The sequence below is a fragment of the Quercus lobata genome, chromosome 5 (genome assembly GCF_001633185.2).
Source record: "Quercus lobata isolate SW786 chromosome 5, ValleyOak3.0 Primary Assembly, whole genome shotgun sequence".
Taxonomy (NCBI): Eukaryota; Viridiplantae; Streptophyta; class Magnoliopsida; order Fagales; family Fagaceae; genus Quercus; species Quercus lobata.
Genome location: NC_044908.1, coordinates 23,080,015 through 23,101,271, shown reverse-complemented (window position 1 = coordinate 23,101,271; position 21,257 = coordinate 23,080,015). Strand labels below are relative to the sequence as shown.

Here is a 21,257-nt window from a genome sequence, read left to right as displayed (position 1 = left end):
GCATGTAGACCTTATAAAAGAAGAAACCCAACCTGTTAACCTGGGAACTGATGATGAACCTAAGATGATACAAATGGGCAACACCTTAACCTCCTTTGAGAAAGATGCATTAGTCACCCAACTGACAGAATTCAAGGAGGTATTTGCATGGTCATACAAAGACAAGCTCGAGATTGATACAGAGGTATTGCAACATTACATTCCAACAAATCCAACCATTAAGCCGGTCAAGTAGAAGTTGAGAAGAATGAAGCTAAAGTGGACTCTCAAGATCAAAGAAGAAGTTGAGAAATAGTACAATGCAGGATTTCTGAAGGTGGTTAACTACCCAGAATGGTTAGCTAATATGGTTCTGGTGTCAAAGAAGGATGGGAAGATGAGAATGTGTGTAGACTTCTGAGATCTTAATAAGGCTAGCCCGGAAGATGATTTTTCCTTGCCTCGCATTGATATCTTAGTTGATAACATAGAAGGACATGCCTTGCTATCTTTTATGGATAGCTTTTCAAGATACAATTAGATAAAGATGGCTCCGAAAGATATGGAGAAGACCTCCTTCATTACTCCATAGAGGATGTATTGCTACAAGGTCATGCCATTTGGCCTTAAGAATGCTAGTGCTACCTACCAACATGCAGCCACTACTCTGTTGCATGATTTGATCCACGAAGAAGTCTAAGTTTATGTTGATAACATGATAGTGAAGTCCAAAGACTGTGAAGGGCATATACCAGCTTTATGGAAGTTCTTTGAAAGATTCCAATTCTATAAATTACAGTTGAATCCAAAGAAATGCACTTTTAGTGTAACATCCAGAAAACTGTTGGGTTTATAGTAAGTTAGTGGGGAATTGAAGTGGATCCTAACAAAATCAAAGCAATTATGGAGATGAAGCCTCCCAGGACTAGAAGGGAGATTTGAGGATTTCTAGGAAGGATACAATACATTAGCAGATTTATAGCCTAGCTTACCATGACATGTGAGCCTCTTTTTCAACTACTCAAGAAAGAAGTTCCCTTAGTGTGGAATGAACAATGTCAAGAAGTTTTTGAAAAGATTAAAAATTATCTGATGAAGCTACCAATACTGGTTCCACTAGTACTTGAAAAGCCATTGTTGTTGTATCTCACAACTACAGATATAGTAATGATGGCTTTGCTTGCTTATTACATGGAGGAGTCTAGGAAAGAGAATGCAATTTATAACATTAGCAAGAAGATGTTGACTTATGAAGACAAGTATTCACCACTTAAGAAAACATGTGTAGCGCTTGTATGGGCAACCCAAAAACTCAAACATTATATGCTTGCTTTCAAGGTCTTGTTGATTGCAAGAATAGACCATTTGAAATATTTGATGGAGAAACCTGTGTAAGATGGGAAGACAGCTAAATGAGTTTTACTTTTGTCAGAATTTGATATTAAATATGTGACTCAAAAGTCTATGAAGAGGAGAGTAATCGCTGATCACTTAGCCCATTGTTCACCTGAAGAAGCTGAAGAAATCCAAGGAGACTTTCCGAATGAGGATATCATGGGGATAGAGTTAGGATCATGGAAGATGTATTTTGATGGAGCAACTAATCAAAATGGAAGTGGCATTGAAGTTCTCTTAATTTTGACAAAAGGGATACACATCCCATTCTCCGGTAAACTCAACTTCCCTGCCACTAATAATGCCATTGAATATGAAGCTTGAATTATGGTGATTCATGCTTGATAATTTCTCAGATTCAAAATAGATGGAAGATCAAGGAAGAAAAGTTGATGTCTTATCATGAATGTCATCAAAAGTTGGCCTCAAAATTTGGTAAGATTCAGTACCAGTATGTGCCAAGAATGCAGAATTAGATTGCAGATGCTTTAGCAACAATGGCATCCATGATGGATGGGCCTAAGGAGGATGAAGCTCAGCCAATAGTGGTGGGACAAAAAGAAGAGTCAGCTTCTTGCATGTCAATAGAAGAAAATGAGGGAATGGATAGGGAAGGTGAATGGTATTCTAAAATTTTGCAATATCTTAAGGATGAGACATATCCAAAGTCTATAGATAAGAATGACTAATTGACCATTAGAAGGTTGTCCACTAATTATATTATTTGTAGTGAGAGGCTTTACATAAGATCATATAACAGAATTCATCTCCTTTGCGTGACTGCCAAGGAAGCACATAAAATAATTGAAGAGGTTCATGAGTTAAGTTATGGGCCACATATGAATGCACATATGTTGTTACGAAAGATAATGAGACAAGGTTATTACTGGACTACTATAGAAGCATATTGCTACCCATGTTCGGAAATGCCATCAATGCCAAGTCCATGGAAATCCGAAGCACTTGCCACTTATGCCATTACATACCATGACTTCACCTTGGCTGTTCTCTACATGGGAAATAGATATCATTGGGAAGATTCACCCACCAACATCCAATGGCCATGAATTTATACTTGTTGACATTGATTGCTTCACTAAATAGGTAGAAGCTGCCTCATATATGGTTTTGAACTCGAAGAAATTTTCTCAGTTTATTCAGGCTAATATCATTTATAGATATGGGGTACCGCATGAAATTATCTCAAACAATGGGTTGCATTTCAAGGGAGAAATAAAGAAGCTACTTTAACAGTTCAATATTTAACACCATAAATTCTCACCTTACTATCCTCAAACCAATGGAGCAGTTGAGGCTTCAAACAAGAATATAAGGCAAATCTTAAAGAAGAGCATGAAGAACTAAAAGGATTGGCATCTACAGTTACCCTATGCACTTTTGGGGTATATGACTTCAATTCGGTCCTCCACAGGAGCCACTCCTTACTCCTTGGTGTATGGGATGGAAGCAGTCCTCCCCACTGAAATAGGTGCTCATTCATTGAGAACAGTATTAGAGAGTGAAATTCTTGAAGTAGATTGGTTGTAGAGTAGGTATGACTAATTATGCATGATGGATGAGAAAAGACTCAAGGCCTTGTATCACATTCAAGGTTACCAAAGGAGACTTAGGAAAGCTTTTGACAAGAAGGTAAGAACAAGATGATAGGCCAAAAATGAATTGACCCTTTGTGACAAATTAACCAATTAATTTAGCCAAGTGAATTAATTAAGTTAATTAACATGCATATGCGTGGTAGCATAAACAAATCACCAATAAACTAAGTATGCAGCGGAAAATAAATTTGACACGGTGATTTGTTTACGAATGAGAAAAACCTACACGGCAAAAACCCCACCGGGTGATTTTAAGGTCATCACTTCCAAAATTTCACTATTATCATAACAAGCAGTTACAAGTAAAAGAATCTTAGTACCTTATACCAACCTACAGTTGAACCCTTACCCCAATATCCAATTGAACTTGTTCTGTAGTGACAATTTCTCCTTTCGATGCACGACTCCTAAGTACGTAACTAACAAATTGCGCGAATCGTAGTACGCGAATTCAATCACCAACTAGAGAAGGTTGTTGGTTGCAAAGTTCTTCAGTTCATCCCAATGATGAAGATCAAAAAGATACTTGGTCACAAAACCCTATAGTATACAAACACAACAACTTCTTCACAAGAAAGATGAACTAGGGCAAATTCTGTCTCTAGTCACAATTTGCTTGAACAAACTTTGCTTAACACTTGTGCAACTTGTGAACTCTTTGATGACCCTTAAAATAATCCTTTTATATGTCTAGGGTTGTGAGAAAAGAAAGCCCAAACACATAATCATGGATTAGAGTCAAAATAGAACTGAAAATCTGTTTTTCATAAACCCGACAGATACCCTATTTGTCGAGCTGCTGTCGAGCCACGAGGTTGGAACCGCTCTTCAAGCTTGATAGATGGCTAGTTGTTGAGCTAGTTGTCGAGCTTTAATGATAGGCACTTTTCAGACTTGAATCTTGGACAGACTTGCATGGCTTTAACACCTGATCTTGAAACACAATTTCTTGAAGTATTAAACACATCCTAGATCTACCCAATTACAAATAAAGTGCGTTTTGTCAAAGGATTAGCCAATTACATAAAATAATGACATATGTTCCTAACAAGTGAATCACATATGTCCTAACACAAGATATTTGAAGTTGGGAGATTTAGTGTTGAAAGAGATATGAGCCTCGATTCAGGAAACGAACGGAAAATTCAAGCAAAATTGGGTAGGTCCATATATTATCAAGTAGATATACTCTAGGGGGCAGTAAGGTTGATGGACTTAGATGTGAACCCTTTCTTCAAGCCAACCAATATGGATCAATTGAAGAAATACCACATCTGAGGTGGTAGTTTGAAAACACCATGTCTAAAGTGATTGTAAATTATGTTATTTTCTTTACTAGGTTCAAAAAAAAAAAAAAACTCGCTAGGCTGAAAAATCGAAAAGGTAGTCCAAGTAAAAATTAGGGCATGAAAAAAAAAGGGTAGGCTGAAAACTCAAAAAGGCAACATATGCAATAGGAGAGCAAAAAAGAAAGAAAGAGAGAGTGTAAGAGCCTGCTAGGTTGAAAACCTAAAAGGGTGGCCTAGGCAAAAGTTAAGGGAAATAAAATGAACTACGTGATGACCTGATCCTTCTACCAAGGAGGTACGTAGGCAACCATATATTGGTCCAATCACAATTTCCCCAAACCCAACTTTTACCTATTAAGCAATTTTATTTTTTTTTAAATAAAATTCAACCATTCCATTAAACCATGCCATTACACAAAATTCAAAATCCAAACCTTAAACTGAAAAAAATAAATAAAATAAAAAAACCCGAAAGTCCTAAATAATTTCTAAACCTAAAAGTTTCACATTAACATTTAAAATAAACATGCTCAAAGCCAAAAAATAAGAAGATCATTTTTTCTTTAGTCTTTTCTCCTTTGGTTGTTTGTTGGTTCCATTTGTGGTAGGAACTTTGTCATCTTTGTCCATCCTTTTAAACTCATAGTTGTTAGCCTCATGTTTTTCCCTGGTTGTCTCTAAGAAATTTTTTTCTCGTAGTAGCCATGTGAGCCTCCATATCTGCAATTTTGTCAACCTTTTTCCCAACAGCATGTTCCTCATCGAAGTAGGATTTGTGTCAATAGGAGTGAAATATTTTCTTCCTCTTCCACCAGGCATTCCTTGCTCATATTGGAATTTTCTCAAGAGTCTATTAGCCTTATAGAAAGTTGCCCTCCTTAATCCAACTATGAAGATGTGATCTGATCCCGAAGACTACAACAACGGAGGTGGACACTTCCACCAATAACAATTCCACTGAATTGAGACACTGAATTTCTTGTTCAGAAATTTTACCTTGTTGCTTTCAGTTTGACACTCAGTTTTGAGGACAATCCTACCGAGAAAATTTCTAGGACCATAATCAGCAACAGTAGGTATGGCAATCATGTCCAATCTTTCCATCAACCATACCTACAAGGTCAAGGAACTCCCAATAAAGTGTTGCGACTCTCCATTAAGAAATACAGAATCTAGTCCTAAAAGAGTTTCTTCCAAGATCAGAGAAGCAAGATCATCGCCATCCTTAACTTGGCTCCCGATACCTATGGCTCGAGCATCCACAAAGCCAGGCCTTCCTAAGCAAAGCAAAATTCTCTCATGAAGCAAAGAGCTAAGCCAAAATTTTTCTGCATGTTGTCAGACACACCATGAGTATGTTTGTTAATAATTCTTGAAACAACTGCATGAAGATTCACCATGTGGCCTACAATCATGATACTAGTAATTGAAGTAGGAAGCCTTGAAGCATCAGACAAGATCTCCCTATGTTTGAGATCACAAGAAATTGTTACGAATTTTTTGGCAAGATCATAACCCAGAATAGCTGAAAACCCTTCAATTACAGGACAAAGTTCAGTAGTTCTAAATTGGTCCTCAATATGCCTGAACTTCACGACAGCACGGAGAAAATTCCACTTGATCTTGACATCCCTAAAAGCCTTGATTCCCTCTAGTTTGTAGGCTGTGAAATTGGTCTTGGTGCCAAAATCAAAGCTACCAACCCATCTATTGATATCATGAATGGTTAAATGAGGAAAATTTTGATTGTTAGCCATGGATAACTCTTGCATGTGATTGTTGTTTATTGATAAATTTGATCCAGAGATTTGCTAGCAGGTTTGATGCTAAAATAAGCTACCTTTCTCCCTAACCAAGTTTAAATAGGTTTCAAGAGTTTGTAGCTGACTAGGAAAGTGTTTCATAGTCCCAAATGGAGAAAATATTTTTCAAAAAATCCAGAAAACACAGAAAACGCGTTGGGAAAGCACGAGGAATCGGGGCAAAATTTGGTGTGCCTGTCGGCACCCCAAAGTGTTAATTGGCACTCCCCAAGTGCAGATAGGCACTCCAAGATTGCCAATTGGAACCAGCCTAACCATGGCCCAATCACCCTATTTTGTGTTTTAGGGCATTTCATGGGTCCGTTTTGACTCTGTTTTTCCACTAAAAAAATGAATGATTGTGCAATAAAGTTTCTTAAAAATTTGCATGATTTTTTTAAACTGGGGCATTTAGATGTGCTTTTTCCATCTATTTTTTCAAAAAAGAGAAAAGAAAATTAACCAAACCAAGATTTTCCAAAGTCATGCATCTATTTTCCAAACTAGGGGCATTCGGCTATGCATAATCCACTTTCTCTGAAACACGTAAAATCAATCATCCCCTTTCAAAAAAAGAAAAAAAGAGACTCACTCTTCAAAAAATAAAAGGTCAACATGCATAAGTTTCCAAACTAGAGGCATTCAGTCGTGCCTCATTCAGGTAAGTACAAATCACATCAAAAGTGGTCTAATTAGTTCAAACTGTTTGCTATAGAGCTTCATTAGGTGAATTCTAAACTTGTCTCATCTAAGTTTCAGCAAGATTAAAAGCAATCCAAAGATAAAGAGCTAAGAGCGGAAATTAATACAAATTGTCTAAGGAATACTTTTTCTTGCCCTTGCAGGAAAATTAAAATACAAGTCAAGCATCATTTAGACTTTGGGTCTGCCTGCAGGAAGATCTCTTGGACCCACCCCTAGAGGAGCCACCCTCAGTGTCTCCTTTTTGACTAGCATAAAACCGAGATTCTTGTTGTCGGTTCTAAAGTTCAAGATCTCTAATTCTCTCCTCCAAGGATCCTGTGTTGGCATTAGCCATTGCCATTTGGTTGTTTTGAAAAAATCAATAGAGACAAGTGTTAGATCCATTGTCATGGAGTTCAAGCAAAATATTAAGGAAGCATCATCTTTTACCTAGTTCATTTCATTGAGCACATATTAAGAAGATTGAATGTGTGCCACAAGTTGCAAACCTCCAATCATTTGCATGCTTTCTCCCACAAGATCAACGCCGACTTGAAGCACCAATCCACAAGTTCAAAAATAATTCAATGAGCAAAAATGAGGACAAAAAACTAAAGGATTTAGGAATATACAGGGTCATTCCAAGGGACATTTGGGGTATACTCTGGCTAGTCTGGATTCATAAAGCTGTATGACCCATTATGGTTTATTACTTCATATTGCCATGTAGTAAAATGAGGATATGTTTCCATGAAAGAACTAGAAAAGCTGTCAGCATGGCTAGGAGGAGGACTCTCCTCCTCTTTAGAAGATGAAGCTTCAAAGTGCAACTTACTGATATTTTCACAAAAGTTAAAACAAAGAAGGTGAAAGATGAGGATGCAAGACATTATGCAAATTGATTTTGGAAAGAAAGAAAGCTACCGATGTTACAGGAATGCCAGCTAAACAACCCTGCAATTGAGTCTGGACAAATTCAAGATAGTCTCCTATTGTCCCCAAAACAACATGGCTAACTCGAGCATGAGCAATTTCTTTATTAGACAAAAGGTCAGCCAACCGGATGCAGGGACAAGGATGAATAGGAATTGTCTCAAGAGGGTACACATGTTGAACTTGAGCTAATCCTCAATCACACTTAAACAGAACTTGACGACCATTCAGCTCTTGAGCCCATTCACACTCAGCATGCTCCTTACATCCAAGCCAAGGATTCAAAGACATCTGAAAATTACAAAGAATCCAGAATGAAAGGAAGCCAAACCATACAAAAGAAAAAAAAAATAGAAAGAATACAAAATCCCTAACCAAACAAAAAACCCCTTAAAAAAAAAAAAAAAAAAAAAAAAAAAAAAAAAAAAAACCATCGGTAGTTAAGTTATCGATCACCATACGCCAAGCTAGTAGAGAACGCTTGGGAGGCATTGACAGATAATACTTAGGTAGCCAACGAAGAAACCTTGGATACATGTCACCAACATTTTCTAAAACTTGAGGACTAACCCCAAAATATTCATACATCTAGACTTGGAAAAAAATCAACACACATCATCAATAGCACAACAACCAAAATAACCTTTCAAAACACACATAACCAACAATTCAAAATCTCACTTTCCAAACAAATGGCACACCTCCTAAGCTTGAAAGGCTACACTGAGAAAGTTGAGTCAGTAGTGCAAAAGGGTTGCATAAGCCATGCCACCCCAATCATAATTTTTGATCTAGCCAATATCCCTCAAACTCCACAAATAGCACAAACTCATAGTCCCCCCCAAGTTTAGACATAAGACAGTTCCAACGAAGAGAAGCATGAACATGCGAGTGCCAGTTGCTACAGTCTTACAATTGTCAATATTAGAGTACAACCACATTAAGGTTCCATTTTTACACCTGACTTTTGGAGGCATCACCCAAAAGACCTCTAATTTCTACTAAGGTGATGGAATCATAACTTTTATTCTTTCACCACCCAATTTTAAGCCAGTAATGGCTAAGAAGTCATAGGGTGTGAACTCCACCTCACCAATACCCGGAAAATGGAAAGTGCAAGTAGTGTCCTAGAATCGCTCTGACAAGGCAATGAGCAATTGGAGGTCCTTATAATCATTAATATCATGGTCCAACAGAGCTCAAAAAAAGGTTTGGAGGCCGACTTCATCAATGACATTCTTTATGTTTGGAGACAATACCTCCCACCTACCCTTCAACATTTGGAGACTACCTTGACTCTTGAGGTTTTGCAAAACAAAGTTTAACCAATCCTTGAGATGCTCACAAAACACCATGTCCCAAAATACTCATTCCAAAACCCCAACAAATAAAATAAGGCCTCCAAAAATTTTAGCCAAACCTCAAAGGCCATTCCATAAATTCAAATCCAATGACATCCCAACCATATCCACCATCAACCCAAAAATCCTTCATCTCCATAAGTCTATTCAACAATGGCTCAAGCCAACAAAAAAATCCCATGCTCAACACCAAAAAAAAAAAAAAAAAAAAATCCCATGCTCAACACAATATTTTTTTTCCATGCCCTTGCATAAAAAAATCCCATGCTCAACACAAATTTTTTTTTTCCATGCCCATGCAAAAAATTCCATGTCCAACAAAAATCTTTCATGCTAAAAAAAAATCCACACCACCACAAGAAAGTTTTCCACACCCATACCCATGAAAATTTCCATGCTCATGAAATAAGGCCTACACATTCCAACAACGTTTCCACACTCATCAAAAATGGGTTTACTAAACCATGCCTACACATCAAATTCTCATGATTTCACTATCCACAAAATTCAAGTCAAAATTCATCCAACAATACCACAAGCTACACACAATAAAAAGCTTCATGAATCATCAACATTGTCCAAATTTCATAATACCAAACAATTCAACAGTTCAAAAATTCCCCAAAACAAAGAAAACAACATGATCAGACAAGGATTTCCAACCAAATTATATGATGTTCAAAATTCACACAAAAGCAAACAAAAAAAATGACAATGTCCCACCATCAAGCTCTCAACAAAACATGAAATCAACAAATTTGCCAACAAAAAAAATGAAATGAGCTAACCTTAAAGTCCTTTTTGGATGAGTGTGGAGCATGGGTTCTAGGGTCTTGAAGGAGCCCCTCTTCCTCATTCCATTCTAGGGATGGATGATACTTCTTCCCATTGAAAGTAAGAAAAGATGGCCCATTGGAAGATGCCATGAAAATACAAAAAAAAAAAAAAAAAAAAAAAAGAAAAAAAAGGAAGTTTGGAGATGGGTTTCAAAAATGGGTTTGTTTCAAAGGTGGTCAAGAACTCAAAAATCTGAAAAGATATTGAGGGAAAGGGATGAAATCAAATTTAGAAGCCTAAAAGAGTAATTTTCTAAGCAAGAAATGGTGTGGAAATGAAGAAAATGCAAAAGGAAGAAGCTTGTAAATAGTGACAGTAGAGGAAGAAGAGAGAGTGAAATTTTGGCCCCCTCTTTTTCTTGAGTCACATGTGAGTTGCTAAGTTAACTTAGGTTTGACTGAGTTGACTTAGTCAACTCACCCAAAAAAATTGTTTTTTTTATTTTTTTATTTTTTTTATTTTTATAAATGATGAATGAAAAAGGAAAAAAAATGATGAATGGATAAAATAAAATAAAAAACTTTTCAAAGATTTCCAAAGACAAATGGTATCAATTCCAAGAAAATTTCAATTTTGAAGGAAGAAAAAATAAAATTTTTCTTAAGGATAATCAAGAACAAAGGGTACCACTTTTCAAAGAAAATTTCAAGTTTCAAAAAAATAAATGATGAAGAATTTTTCAAAGGACTTCATAAAAAATCAATGGTTTTTCCTTTTGAAGAGGAAATTCGAATCTCAAAAAAGGAAGGGAAAAGAAGAAGAATCACGCATCTCAAAATAGTGGAACAATAAAGCACTAATCATCTAAAATCTAATTCCAAACTTTGGTCTTTTGCAAGCAAAGCCCAGGTTCTAATCTAGATAGAGAAGCCTCTTGGTTACCTCCTATTCAGATCAAGATAGAGAAGCCTCTTGGTCGACCCTGATTCAAATTGAGATAGAGAAGCCTCTCAATCGTCTCAAGTTTAAACCAATATAAAGAAGCCTCTTGGTTATCTCATATTCAAATCAAGATAAAGAAGCCACTTGGTCATCTTAGATTTAGATTGAGATAGAGAAGCTTCTCAACCGCCCTAGGTTCAAAACAAGATAGAGAAGCCTGTTGGTTACCTCTCATTCAGATCAAGATAGAGAAACCTCTTAGTCGTCCTAGATTCAAATTGAGATTGAGAAGCCTCTCAATCACCCCAGGTTCAACCCAAGATAGAGAAGCCTCTTGGTCGTCCCAAATTCAGATTGAGATAGAGAAGCCTTAAAATCACCCTAGGTTCAAGTTAAGATAGAGAAGCCTCTTGGTTACCTCCTCATATTGGTCATCCTAGATTGACAAATTGAGATATAGAAGCCTCTTAATCACCCTAGATTCATACTGAGATAGAGAAACCTCTCGGTCACCTTAGATTTAGATTGAGAGATTGAGATAGAGAAGCCTCTCGATCACCTCCGATCCAGATCATGATAGAGAAGCCTCTCAATTGCCTCAAGTTCAAATCGAGATGCAGAAGCATCTCGATCACCTCTAATCTAGATCAAGATAGAGAAGCCTCTTGATCACCCTAGATTCAGATTGAGATAGAGAAGCCTTTCAATCGCCTCAGGTTCAAACCAAGATAGAGAAGCCTCTCTGTCACCTCAGATTTAGATCAAGATGGAGAAGCTTCTTGGTTGCCCCAGTTTCAGATTAAGATAGATAAGCCTTTCAATCGCCCTAGGTTTAAACCCAGATAGAGAAGCCTCTCGATCACCTCCCATTTATATCAAGATAGAGGACCTCTTGATCGCCCTCAAATTCAGATTGAGATAGGGAAGCCTTTTAATCGCCCCAGATTCAAACCAAGATAACGAAGCCTCACGGTCACCTCAGATTCAGATCAAGATAGAGAAGCCTCTTGGTCACCCTAGATTCAGATTAGGATAGAAAGTCTCTCAATCGCCCTAGGTTCAAACCAAAATAGAGAAGCTTCTCGGTCATCTTAGATTTAGATCAAGATAGAGAAGCCTCTTGAGCACACCAAATTTAGATTGAGATAGAGAAACCTCTCAATCACCCCAAGTTCAAACTGAGATAGAGATGCCTCTTGGTCACCTCAAATTCAGATCAAGATAAAGAAGCTTTTTGGTTACCCTAGATTCAGATTGAGATAGAGAAGCCTCTCAATCACCCTAGGTTCATGCCAAGATAGAGAAGCTTCTCGGTCACATCAGATTTAGGTCAAGATAGAGAAGCCTCTTGGTCACCCCAGATTCAAATTGAGATAGAGAAGCCTCTTAATCGCCCTAGGTTTAAACCAAGATAGCAAAGCCTCTTGGTCACCTCAAATTCAGATCAAGACAGAAAAGCCTCTTGGTTGCCCCTGTTTCAAATTAAGATAGAGAAGCCTCTCAATCACCCCAAATTCAGATCAAGATGGAGAAGCCTCTTGGTCCCCCCAGATTCAGGCTAAGATAGAGAAGCCTCTCAATCACCTCAGATTTAATAATTTAATTTAGGTTCATCAATTATCAAGGAGATCAAGTGTTCATAGTTCCCATTTTTCAAGACAACAAAACACTAGTTCTATGTCCCAAACTTTTAGGTTTTAGGGCTAGGTAATCTTTGAAAAGTTGACCTCGATTAAATCATGGCTTCTAAAATCAGTGTCTTTGTTTTACATTGACATTTACTTTGCAAGTTCTCTCAATGAGGTGCATTCTGTAGATACTCGATTTTCCACCTATATTTAATCTTGGAAAATGGCTAGAGTAACCATTCATATACCCAAAATTTAGAGTTGCATTACATGCATTAATTCACTCGTTGCATATCATAGAAATGATCTTGAGATTCTAATGGTCGCAACGTTATGCACGATTCCCAAATCGGATTGTTGGATTGAAAGATATCACATAATCAAGTTTTCACGATTTGCATACATTTTGTTTGAGTGGATCCGATAATGTGTGAATAATTTAAATTAATTCTAATTAGGTAAACAAATAAAATTAATTTGATAATTCTGTGATTGGTTGTTAGTTAGTGTCAAAAATAAGCATGCTTGCATGCGAATAAAGTGGACCTAACTTGCACGGGAATAAGCCTGCTTGCTTGTTTGTTAGTGTCAAAAATAAAGAAGACCTTATCATATTTTGTTAGAAGAATATGATCCTATTGAGTTAGTAGAAGCTCTGATACCAAATTGTTGAACAAAATACTTTAAAAACTAAATAAAGGGTTTTTATTTAAAACTTGACTCTTTAAATTACAACACTTTACAAGCATCAATGTTTTCACTCACTAACACTAACACAGACACAACACCTTTCTTTCATGGCACACACGGCACTTTTACATTCACTCACACTATCCTCAAATACACTAGCACACGCTTGACTTCTTTAGACACCTACTGACACTAGAACACAACCACTCTTGACTTTACTTTCTTCACTTCACGTGCTTCTCTTCACCTCACAAGCTTCACCTTACACGTCTCACTTGGTGCTTTTATGACACACAAAAACTGAGCACCATTTCTATATTTGTACTTGTTCTATGTCGGTTAGGAAGCTTCAAGCTTCATCTTTTTAATGACAATAAAATACTATCTTTCTCCAAACTTCTAGATATTGTACAAAGTTGTGGCTGAAATTTATTTAGTCAAGAAAGTCTCTAGGAAATTCCGCAGAGAGAAATTGAGATAGACTCTAGATATTTCTAGAGAAAGAGAGAGAGGCAGAGCTTGATGTTTAACAGAACCAAGTACGTTTCTTTCGTAATTAAAACCTCCCAAACCGTTTCTTCCCAAACCGTTTCTTTAATTATCGTCATTGTGTTTAGTGAACAAACACATTTCTGCACCATAGCTTACCAAAAAGAATCAGAGGCTGTCTTTCATGGCAAGCATAGCACGAAAATTTATCTTCAATTTTTTATGTCTGCTACTCTTCCTAGGTCTATCTTCTTCTCAGCAGCAAAACACATTAGTGCAACGACAAGAGCTCAAAGATGGAGATGAATTAGTTTCAGCTGATGGAAAGTTTAGATTAGGATTCTTCAACCTTACAGGTAACAATTCTTACTTAGGAATATGGTACGATGGTGACTCCCTCACGAATGTAGTGTGGGTTGCCAATCCAAATGCTCCTCTGTTTGGCAATTCTGTAAGTCTTAGTATTGATGACTATGGGAGTTTGAAAATTTCATACAGCAAACTGGGTCCTCCTATTTCACTAAATCCAGGCCAAGAACCCAGTAATTGTAGTGCCGTTCTACTTGATACTGGTAACTTTGTACTACATGAGCTGAATTCAGATGGAACTGTGAAGAGGGAATTGTGGCAAAGCTTTGACTATCCCACTGATGCACTTCTGCCAGGAATGAAACTGGGATTCAACAAAAAAAGTGGACAAACTTGGTCTCTAAAATCATGGAGAAGTGATGTGGTACCTGACGTAGGGGCCTTTACTTTTGGCATGAACGTGGACTCTATACCTGGAAATGAGTTCAACATCATGCAGCACGAGGACGAGTATTGGACAGGTGGGTTTTCGCAAGATGAGGGTTACCAGCACAAGCCAATAAATGGTTTCACTTTACAAGATCAAAGAGGTTCCTCTTACGCCTTTTCAAAGGTAAGGAATGAGAATGAAACATACTTCAACTATTCGGCAAATAAAGACATCAAAACGTTCCCACGGTTAAGGATAGATTACATGGGAAAGCTTTATGTAGGTGAAAGGTTGCTTGTTCAATGTAGTTTTCCTTCCCTTGTTTCAGATGATCAAGGATGTGTGAAGAAAAAGCTTCCGAAGTGCAGGAGCCATGATATTACATTTGCTGAACGTTCAGGTTACTTTGTGGATACCGATGGATACGAGTTTCATGCGGATGACAACCTGACCCATGTGGATTGTGAAGACAAATGCTTGCCAATTTGTTCTTGTGTTGCCTTTGAGCCTTCAAAGGAAGATGGCACCGGCTGTAAGGTTTGGACCACCATGCCAAATTTTGAAACGGCTTTGAATGCACCGAAAGTATACTTCCTCGAATACAAAGGTAAGACTAATTCATGCTGAATTAATTTATCATATTTCTTGTGTTAGGTTCTAAAGTTTAGGATTTTATGTATTTAGAACTCTAATTTGTATTGTTGGCAAACTATGATCAAAACAATGTGTTTAGAAGTGTTTAAGTCTAGTTCAAAGTTGTGCGTCTATGTAAAGTTGGAATCGAGTTAAAGCAGGAAAGGATTGTGCCTTTCGGCCAAGCTCGATCGATCGAAGCTCAAGTAGAATGTTTTTCTACAGATTCGTCCAACTCAGCCCTAGTTGTTTTAAAACGTTTTTAGGGTTTCTTATTTGTCCTAAGTATAAAAGGCAAACCCTAACTACGTTTTAGTGTTGCTCATATTTGCGGTTTGTGTAAATCTCTTTTGAGTTCTAGAGGAGCTTTCCTTTACACAAACTTAGGGTTTTCAAGGAGAAGATTTATCTACGCCTTGATGATCAATTTAGTTGCAGCCATTGAAGTTTAAAGAAAACACAAGCGGGTGTGCTTGTATCTAATGGTGAATCCAAGAAAGAAGGAGTTCGTGGATTCGGAGCTTGCACGTGGTCGTATCAGTAAGTTCTACTGGTTCGTAGCAATAAGAAGTCGAGTGTGGGGGCTTGTAAGTCTTATTGTATAAACTTCAATTCTTTTAAGATAGTGGATTCAAGTTTACCTTAAGGATAGATAGGTCAAATCCTCCCCAGATTTTTACCGGTTTGGTTTCCTAGGTGATCATATCTTGTGTTATTTATTTTTCCGCTGCTTTGCATGATTTGATCTTTTATATTGTGATAATCTAGACTTGTTTAATTGGACTAAGTAACAACTTGACTAATTACCTAAGTTGAATCAATTGTTTAAGGAGTCTAAAAACTATCATCTTGCTTATAGTTGATGTAGAACATATGCTAAGAACATGACTTCGATGTGTAGGCTTGATAATCTAGATTCTTACTAAAGACCTTTGTAGGAAATAGATAAAATCAACTCTACTGATTTTTTAACTAGTAGATCAATTGCCCTAAGTTTTGTCTTGAGAGGCTTGAGAATCATCCAAATTTATGAAATAAACTAAAACAATTAGATGAAAACAAAAGTGATCATAATATAATAACTAAAAGTTCAAATATGTGTGAATACACAAGAGCTTGTTTAGTTGACCCTCAATTAAAAGTTACTGCTCGATTGTTTTTACTCTAACTTAAACTAAGTGCTGAATAAAAGTAAATGCGTTCGAACTGTTGGGAAATTTAGACCCCGGTTGATAGAATTAACAAATTTTAAACCCAAGTTGTTAATTAGATTTATTATGAATAAAACTTGTTAAAACAAACAAACATCAATATCATGTCAAAATCATGCAGCGAAAAAATAAATAAGACAAGATATGATGACCTAGGAAAACCAATCAAACAAACTAGTTTCACAGTAAAAAACCTGGGAGGAAACCTTCCTGAAAAGCAATTCACTATAGTAAAGAGAAGTTTTAGATCTAGTACAAAACCTTTGTCCCTAAACTTTACAATCCCCGTAGATGAACTCACAGAAGAAACCTTTTATCGCTTCAGAACCTCTTAACTCTTCAATATATGAACACCACCCTTTTTGTTGCACGGATCCCAGTACATGACTAACACACCAACTAGAAGAAGATGTTGGCTACAAAATTCTTCACTTCATCAACAATGGAGATTAAGAAGCACTTGGTTACAAAACCCTAAGGCACAAAGACACAGTAGCTTCTTTCAGAGAGAATAAGGCATTGGTCAGCTTTTGCATATGTTCTCCTTGTATTCTCATATGTGACGGCCTCTAAAATAAGCCTTATATAGGTCTAGGGTTGTGAGAAAATAAACTCTACACATACATGTCATCATGAGCCGAAAATCAAATCTGAAAATCTGAATTCCCATAACCTCGATAGATATCTCGATCGATTGAGAATCTATTGAGCTTCATTCATTAAATCTCGATAAATAGCTATCTGTCAAGCAGCTATTAAGTTATCTGTCCACAGATATCAAGCTATTTGTCCAGCTTTAATGAATAGCCCTTCTTCACTTGTTTCTTGGTCCAATCTTCATGGCTTTAATACTAGACTTGAACAACATGTTTCTTGAAGTATTAAACACATTCTAGATCTACCCAAATACAAGTAAAGTGTGTTTTGTCAAAAGATTAGCCAACTACATTAAATATTGACATATGTTTCTAACATGAATCACATATGTCCTAACAATCTCCCCTTTGGCAATCCATGATAAAACTATAACAAACAAATGAACATATGAAAGAAGTCATAAATCACTCAACTCATACTCACTTGTTGAATACAATAAAATCTATCCGAACACAAACTCTAGAAAAATTTTGCAAGAAGAGAGTTTATGGCAAGTAGACTTTGACAACCTGTGTTTTTGAAACACTTTAAACAAAACTCATCAAGGCATCTTAGTGTGAAACAGAAATAATAGATTACATACAAGTAATAAGAAGCATGTGTATAAAGATAGAAAAGAAACAACACATTTAAAGGTAGGTGAAGAAAACATACATCATCATATACATCAAAGATAAGCACAATGTATGTAAATATGGTCACAAGACCAGTGTATAAGAAAAAGGAAGTAAGCACTTTCCCTAACAAAATGAAACACATCTCCCCTTTATAGAGGCATGTATTTCTCCCCCTAACATATAGAATCTTTAAAAAGAAACCACATATTTCTACAATTTCTCCCCCTTTTTGTCATGATTGATAAAGGGTACAAGAAGCTAGAAAGTTTCACTTGAGAAACATAAAGATGATCAAGGATGATCAAGGATGATCAAGAAATCCATAAAAATGCATGAATGTAAAGAAACAAGATGCTATGGATGATAAGATAAAAGAAAGATGCAAAATATGTGAAAAACAATGCATGCAAGAGGATCTTGATCGATCGAGAGGTGTTAAGAAGCTATCGAACAGACAGAAAAGTTCTCGATCGATACACCTAGCTATCAAGAGGTGTCGAGATTGCAATAAAAATTAGCTGAAGATCTCGATAGAAAAGCCAGGTGTTGAGAGGTGTCGAGGAGCTATCGAGATTGCTTAAAAACAGTTTTTCAAATAAGAGAAAAACACATACATGAATGCAATCAAGCACGCAACTCAACCAAAGATCCAAACACCATATTATCCTCTCAAAATCATCTCTCAACAGCAATTTTAAGCACAATGATCCCAAAAACATACACATACTAAATAAGTCTAACCAACTTTATATTTCAAAAATAGGTTAAGACAGTTTAGTGAGCATACATTAACATATGTAAAATCTTGTGATGGCCAAATCACATTGTACCTGTACATGTATCAAAAGTAGCAAAGAATGTTGCATGTTGTGTGTGAAAAATATCGCAAGATTGCATAAGTGTATAAATGTTATGATGATTTGAGATGTAAGAAAATCACTATAACTCACACACAATCATAACTGTTTGATGGGGACTATCACCTTCGAGGTACATTCTATAATTCCCACATCTCCTAGAATACACGCTTGCAATCATATTTAAAGCATTTTGATCTATTTGCTTTTCATTTTCTTTGCATATTTTATTTAAGCAAATCATGCATGGGCATATAAGGGAGAGAAAAGAAATACCCAATGATGGTAAGCAGTTGACATTCCAATTTTGCTATGTTGAAGCACACAAATGTCATTGACACTGCACTTTTGCTATGCCGAAGCATATAGGTTTCATATTATGATTGGCGGGCAACAGTGGTGAGATAGTTATTTATGCCTTTCTCTTAGGATTTTCTAGTCCTTCCCGTCAAAAAGAGAGATACAAGTGTTAAGTACAAGAGATAACTTAATCTTACTCATCACAAACAAGAGCCACAAAGCTCACTTGCTTAGTTGTGCATAGAGATGCTCATCTAAGTTACGAGAGATACAAAGTTTAGAAAATTTTGTTTTAAAGGTCATCTAAGGTACACAAGTACCAATGTACACAAAACACACACTGTTTTTGTATTTTTCAATTATTTATTTATTTTTATATGAAAAAAATAAAACAAAACTGAAAATAAGCAAACAAAAAACATGTTAAGCAAAGCAAAGCATAAAACTAGATGCAAATGTATGAAAGCATGATTCCAAAAACAAATAAGAAATCAAGAAAGAAAGTCCAACTTTAGATAGAAAGAATTAAAGCAAAGGACAGAGAAAGAGACAATTAAGTCTTAGGATTCTTTATCACCCATACAACACGAGTCATTGGCTGTGAAGATGGAAAAGCATGTGTCCTAGTATGACTACTAAAGGACATAGAGGAATTAGAATTCCCCTAAAATTGAGTCAAGAAGCTCAAAACTTTTAATAAGTCACCAAGAATAGGTACAGAGCCTTTAGATAAAAGATGAGAGCCATTTGACACTCGCTTATGAGGAAACAACTTGAAACAATTAGGACGAATGTGTCTAGAAATACTACAATGGTGACAAACATGAGTAGTTTTAGAGCTACTCGGCTTCCTAGAAGGAGGCCTAACCTTAGAGGTTGACAGAGACCTCAACTTAGGATAATTTGGCCTAATATGACCAACAATATGACAATGATGACAAGTGGGGACAAATTTAGAATTTTTATTCAACCTAGGAGGAGTTTTAGACATAGGTTTAGAAACTTCAGCGTTAACATCATATTGTTTACCTTTGTCTATCCTAGCAATATTAGCCTTCAAATCTTGATTATTCCTTTTAAATGGAGGAATATAAAATTTTTCTTCTTTTGAGTTAGGCTCAATAACAAGTTTGGCACTAGTTAATTTTCAACTTCAATTTTAAATTCAACTAGTTGCTCTTCCAAACTCTTAATTTTGTCCACCTGAGATGAAATTTTATTTTTAAAATTCTCGTTCAAATTATTAGCTTCATCCAATTTTGCTATCAAATCATCTCTTTCAAGTTTGACCTTTCTAAAATTAGCTTTTAATTTTGTAGAACATTCAAGCGATTTCATACAAAAATTATAAAGCTTGCAGTAGGCATCTTGAATATCATCATCATCATTCAACACAAGATCATGCAAATAAAAAAATAAAAAATAAAAGAGTTTCCATGACAACAAGGGTCAATGGATCACACAGCAAAGATTAAAACCTAATTAGAGTGTGCCTGCTTTGATACCACTTGTTGGAAAATTTAGACCCCGATTGATAGAATTAACAAGTTTTAAACACAAGTTGTTAATTAGATTTATTATGAATAAAACTTGTTAAAACAAACAAACATCAATATCATGTCAAAATCATGCAGCGAAAAAATAAATAAGACAAGATATGATAACCTAGGAAAACCAATCAAACAAACTAGTTTCACAGTAAAAAACCTGGGAGGAAACCTTCCTGAAAAGCAATTCACTATAGTAAAGAGAAGTTTTAGATCTAGTACAAAACATTTGTCCCTAGACTTTACAATCCCCGTAGTTGAACTCACAAAAGAAACCTTTTATCGCTTCAGAACCTCTAAACTCTTCAATATATGAACGCCACCCTTTTTGTTGCACGGATCCCAGTACACGACTAACACACCAACTAGAAGAAGATGTTGGCTACAAAGTTCTTCACTTCATCAACAATGGAGATTAAGAAGCACTTGGTTACAAAACCCTAAGGCACAAAGACACAGTAGCTTCTTTCAGAGAGAATAAGGCGTTGGTCACCTTTTGCATATGTTCTCCTTGTATTCTCATATGTGACGGCCTCTAAAATAAGCCTTATATAGGTCTAGGGTTGTGAGAAAAGAAACTCTACACATACATGTCATCATGAGCCGAAAATCAAATCTGAAAATCTAAATTCCCATAACCTCGATAGATATCTCGATCGATCGAGAATCTATTGAGCTTCATTCATTAAATCTCGATAAATAGCTATCTGTTAAGCAGCTATTAAGTTATCTGTCCACAGATGTCGAGCTATCTGTCCAACTTTAATGAATAGCCCTTCTTCACTTGTTTCTTGGTCCAATCTTCATAGCTTTAATACTAGACTTGAACAACATGTTTCTTGAAGTATTAAACACATCCTAGATCTACCCAAATACAAGTAAAGTGTGTTTTGTCAAAAGATTAGCCAACTACATTAAATATTGACATATGTTTCTAACATGAATCACATATGTCCTAACAATCTCCCCTTTGGCAATCCATGATAAAACCACAACAAACAAATGAACATATGAAAGAAGTCATAAATCACTCAACTCAAACTTACTTGTTGAATACAATAAAATCTTTCCGAACACAAACTCTAGAAAAACTTTGCGAGAAGAGAGTTTA

At 36.2% G+C, this 21,257-nt stretch overlaps 1 protein-coding gene across 1 annotated transcript; it reads left to right on the top strand.

The window, feature by feature from the left end:
* The first annotated feature begins 13,769 nt into the window (after positions 1–13,769).
* LOC115990194 (G-type lectin S-receptor-like serine/threonine-protein kinase CES101) lies at positions 13,770–14,951 on the top strand. The gene has a single exon (XM_031114043.1). The coding sequence runs from the start codon at positions 13,770–13,772 to the stop codon at positions 14,949–14,951; it is 1,182 nt and encodes a 393-aa protein (XP_030969903.1).
* The last annotated feature ends 6,306 nt before the right edge of the window (positions 14,952–21,257 follow it).

Excerpts from the sequence above, each read along its gene's own strand:
- LOC115990194 (XM_031114043.1), top strand. The coding sequence starts at position 13,770 with ATGGCAAGCATAGCACGAAAATTTATCTTCAATTTTTTATGTCTGCTA.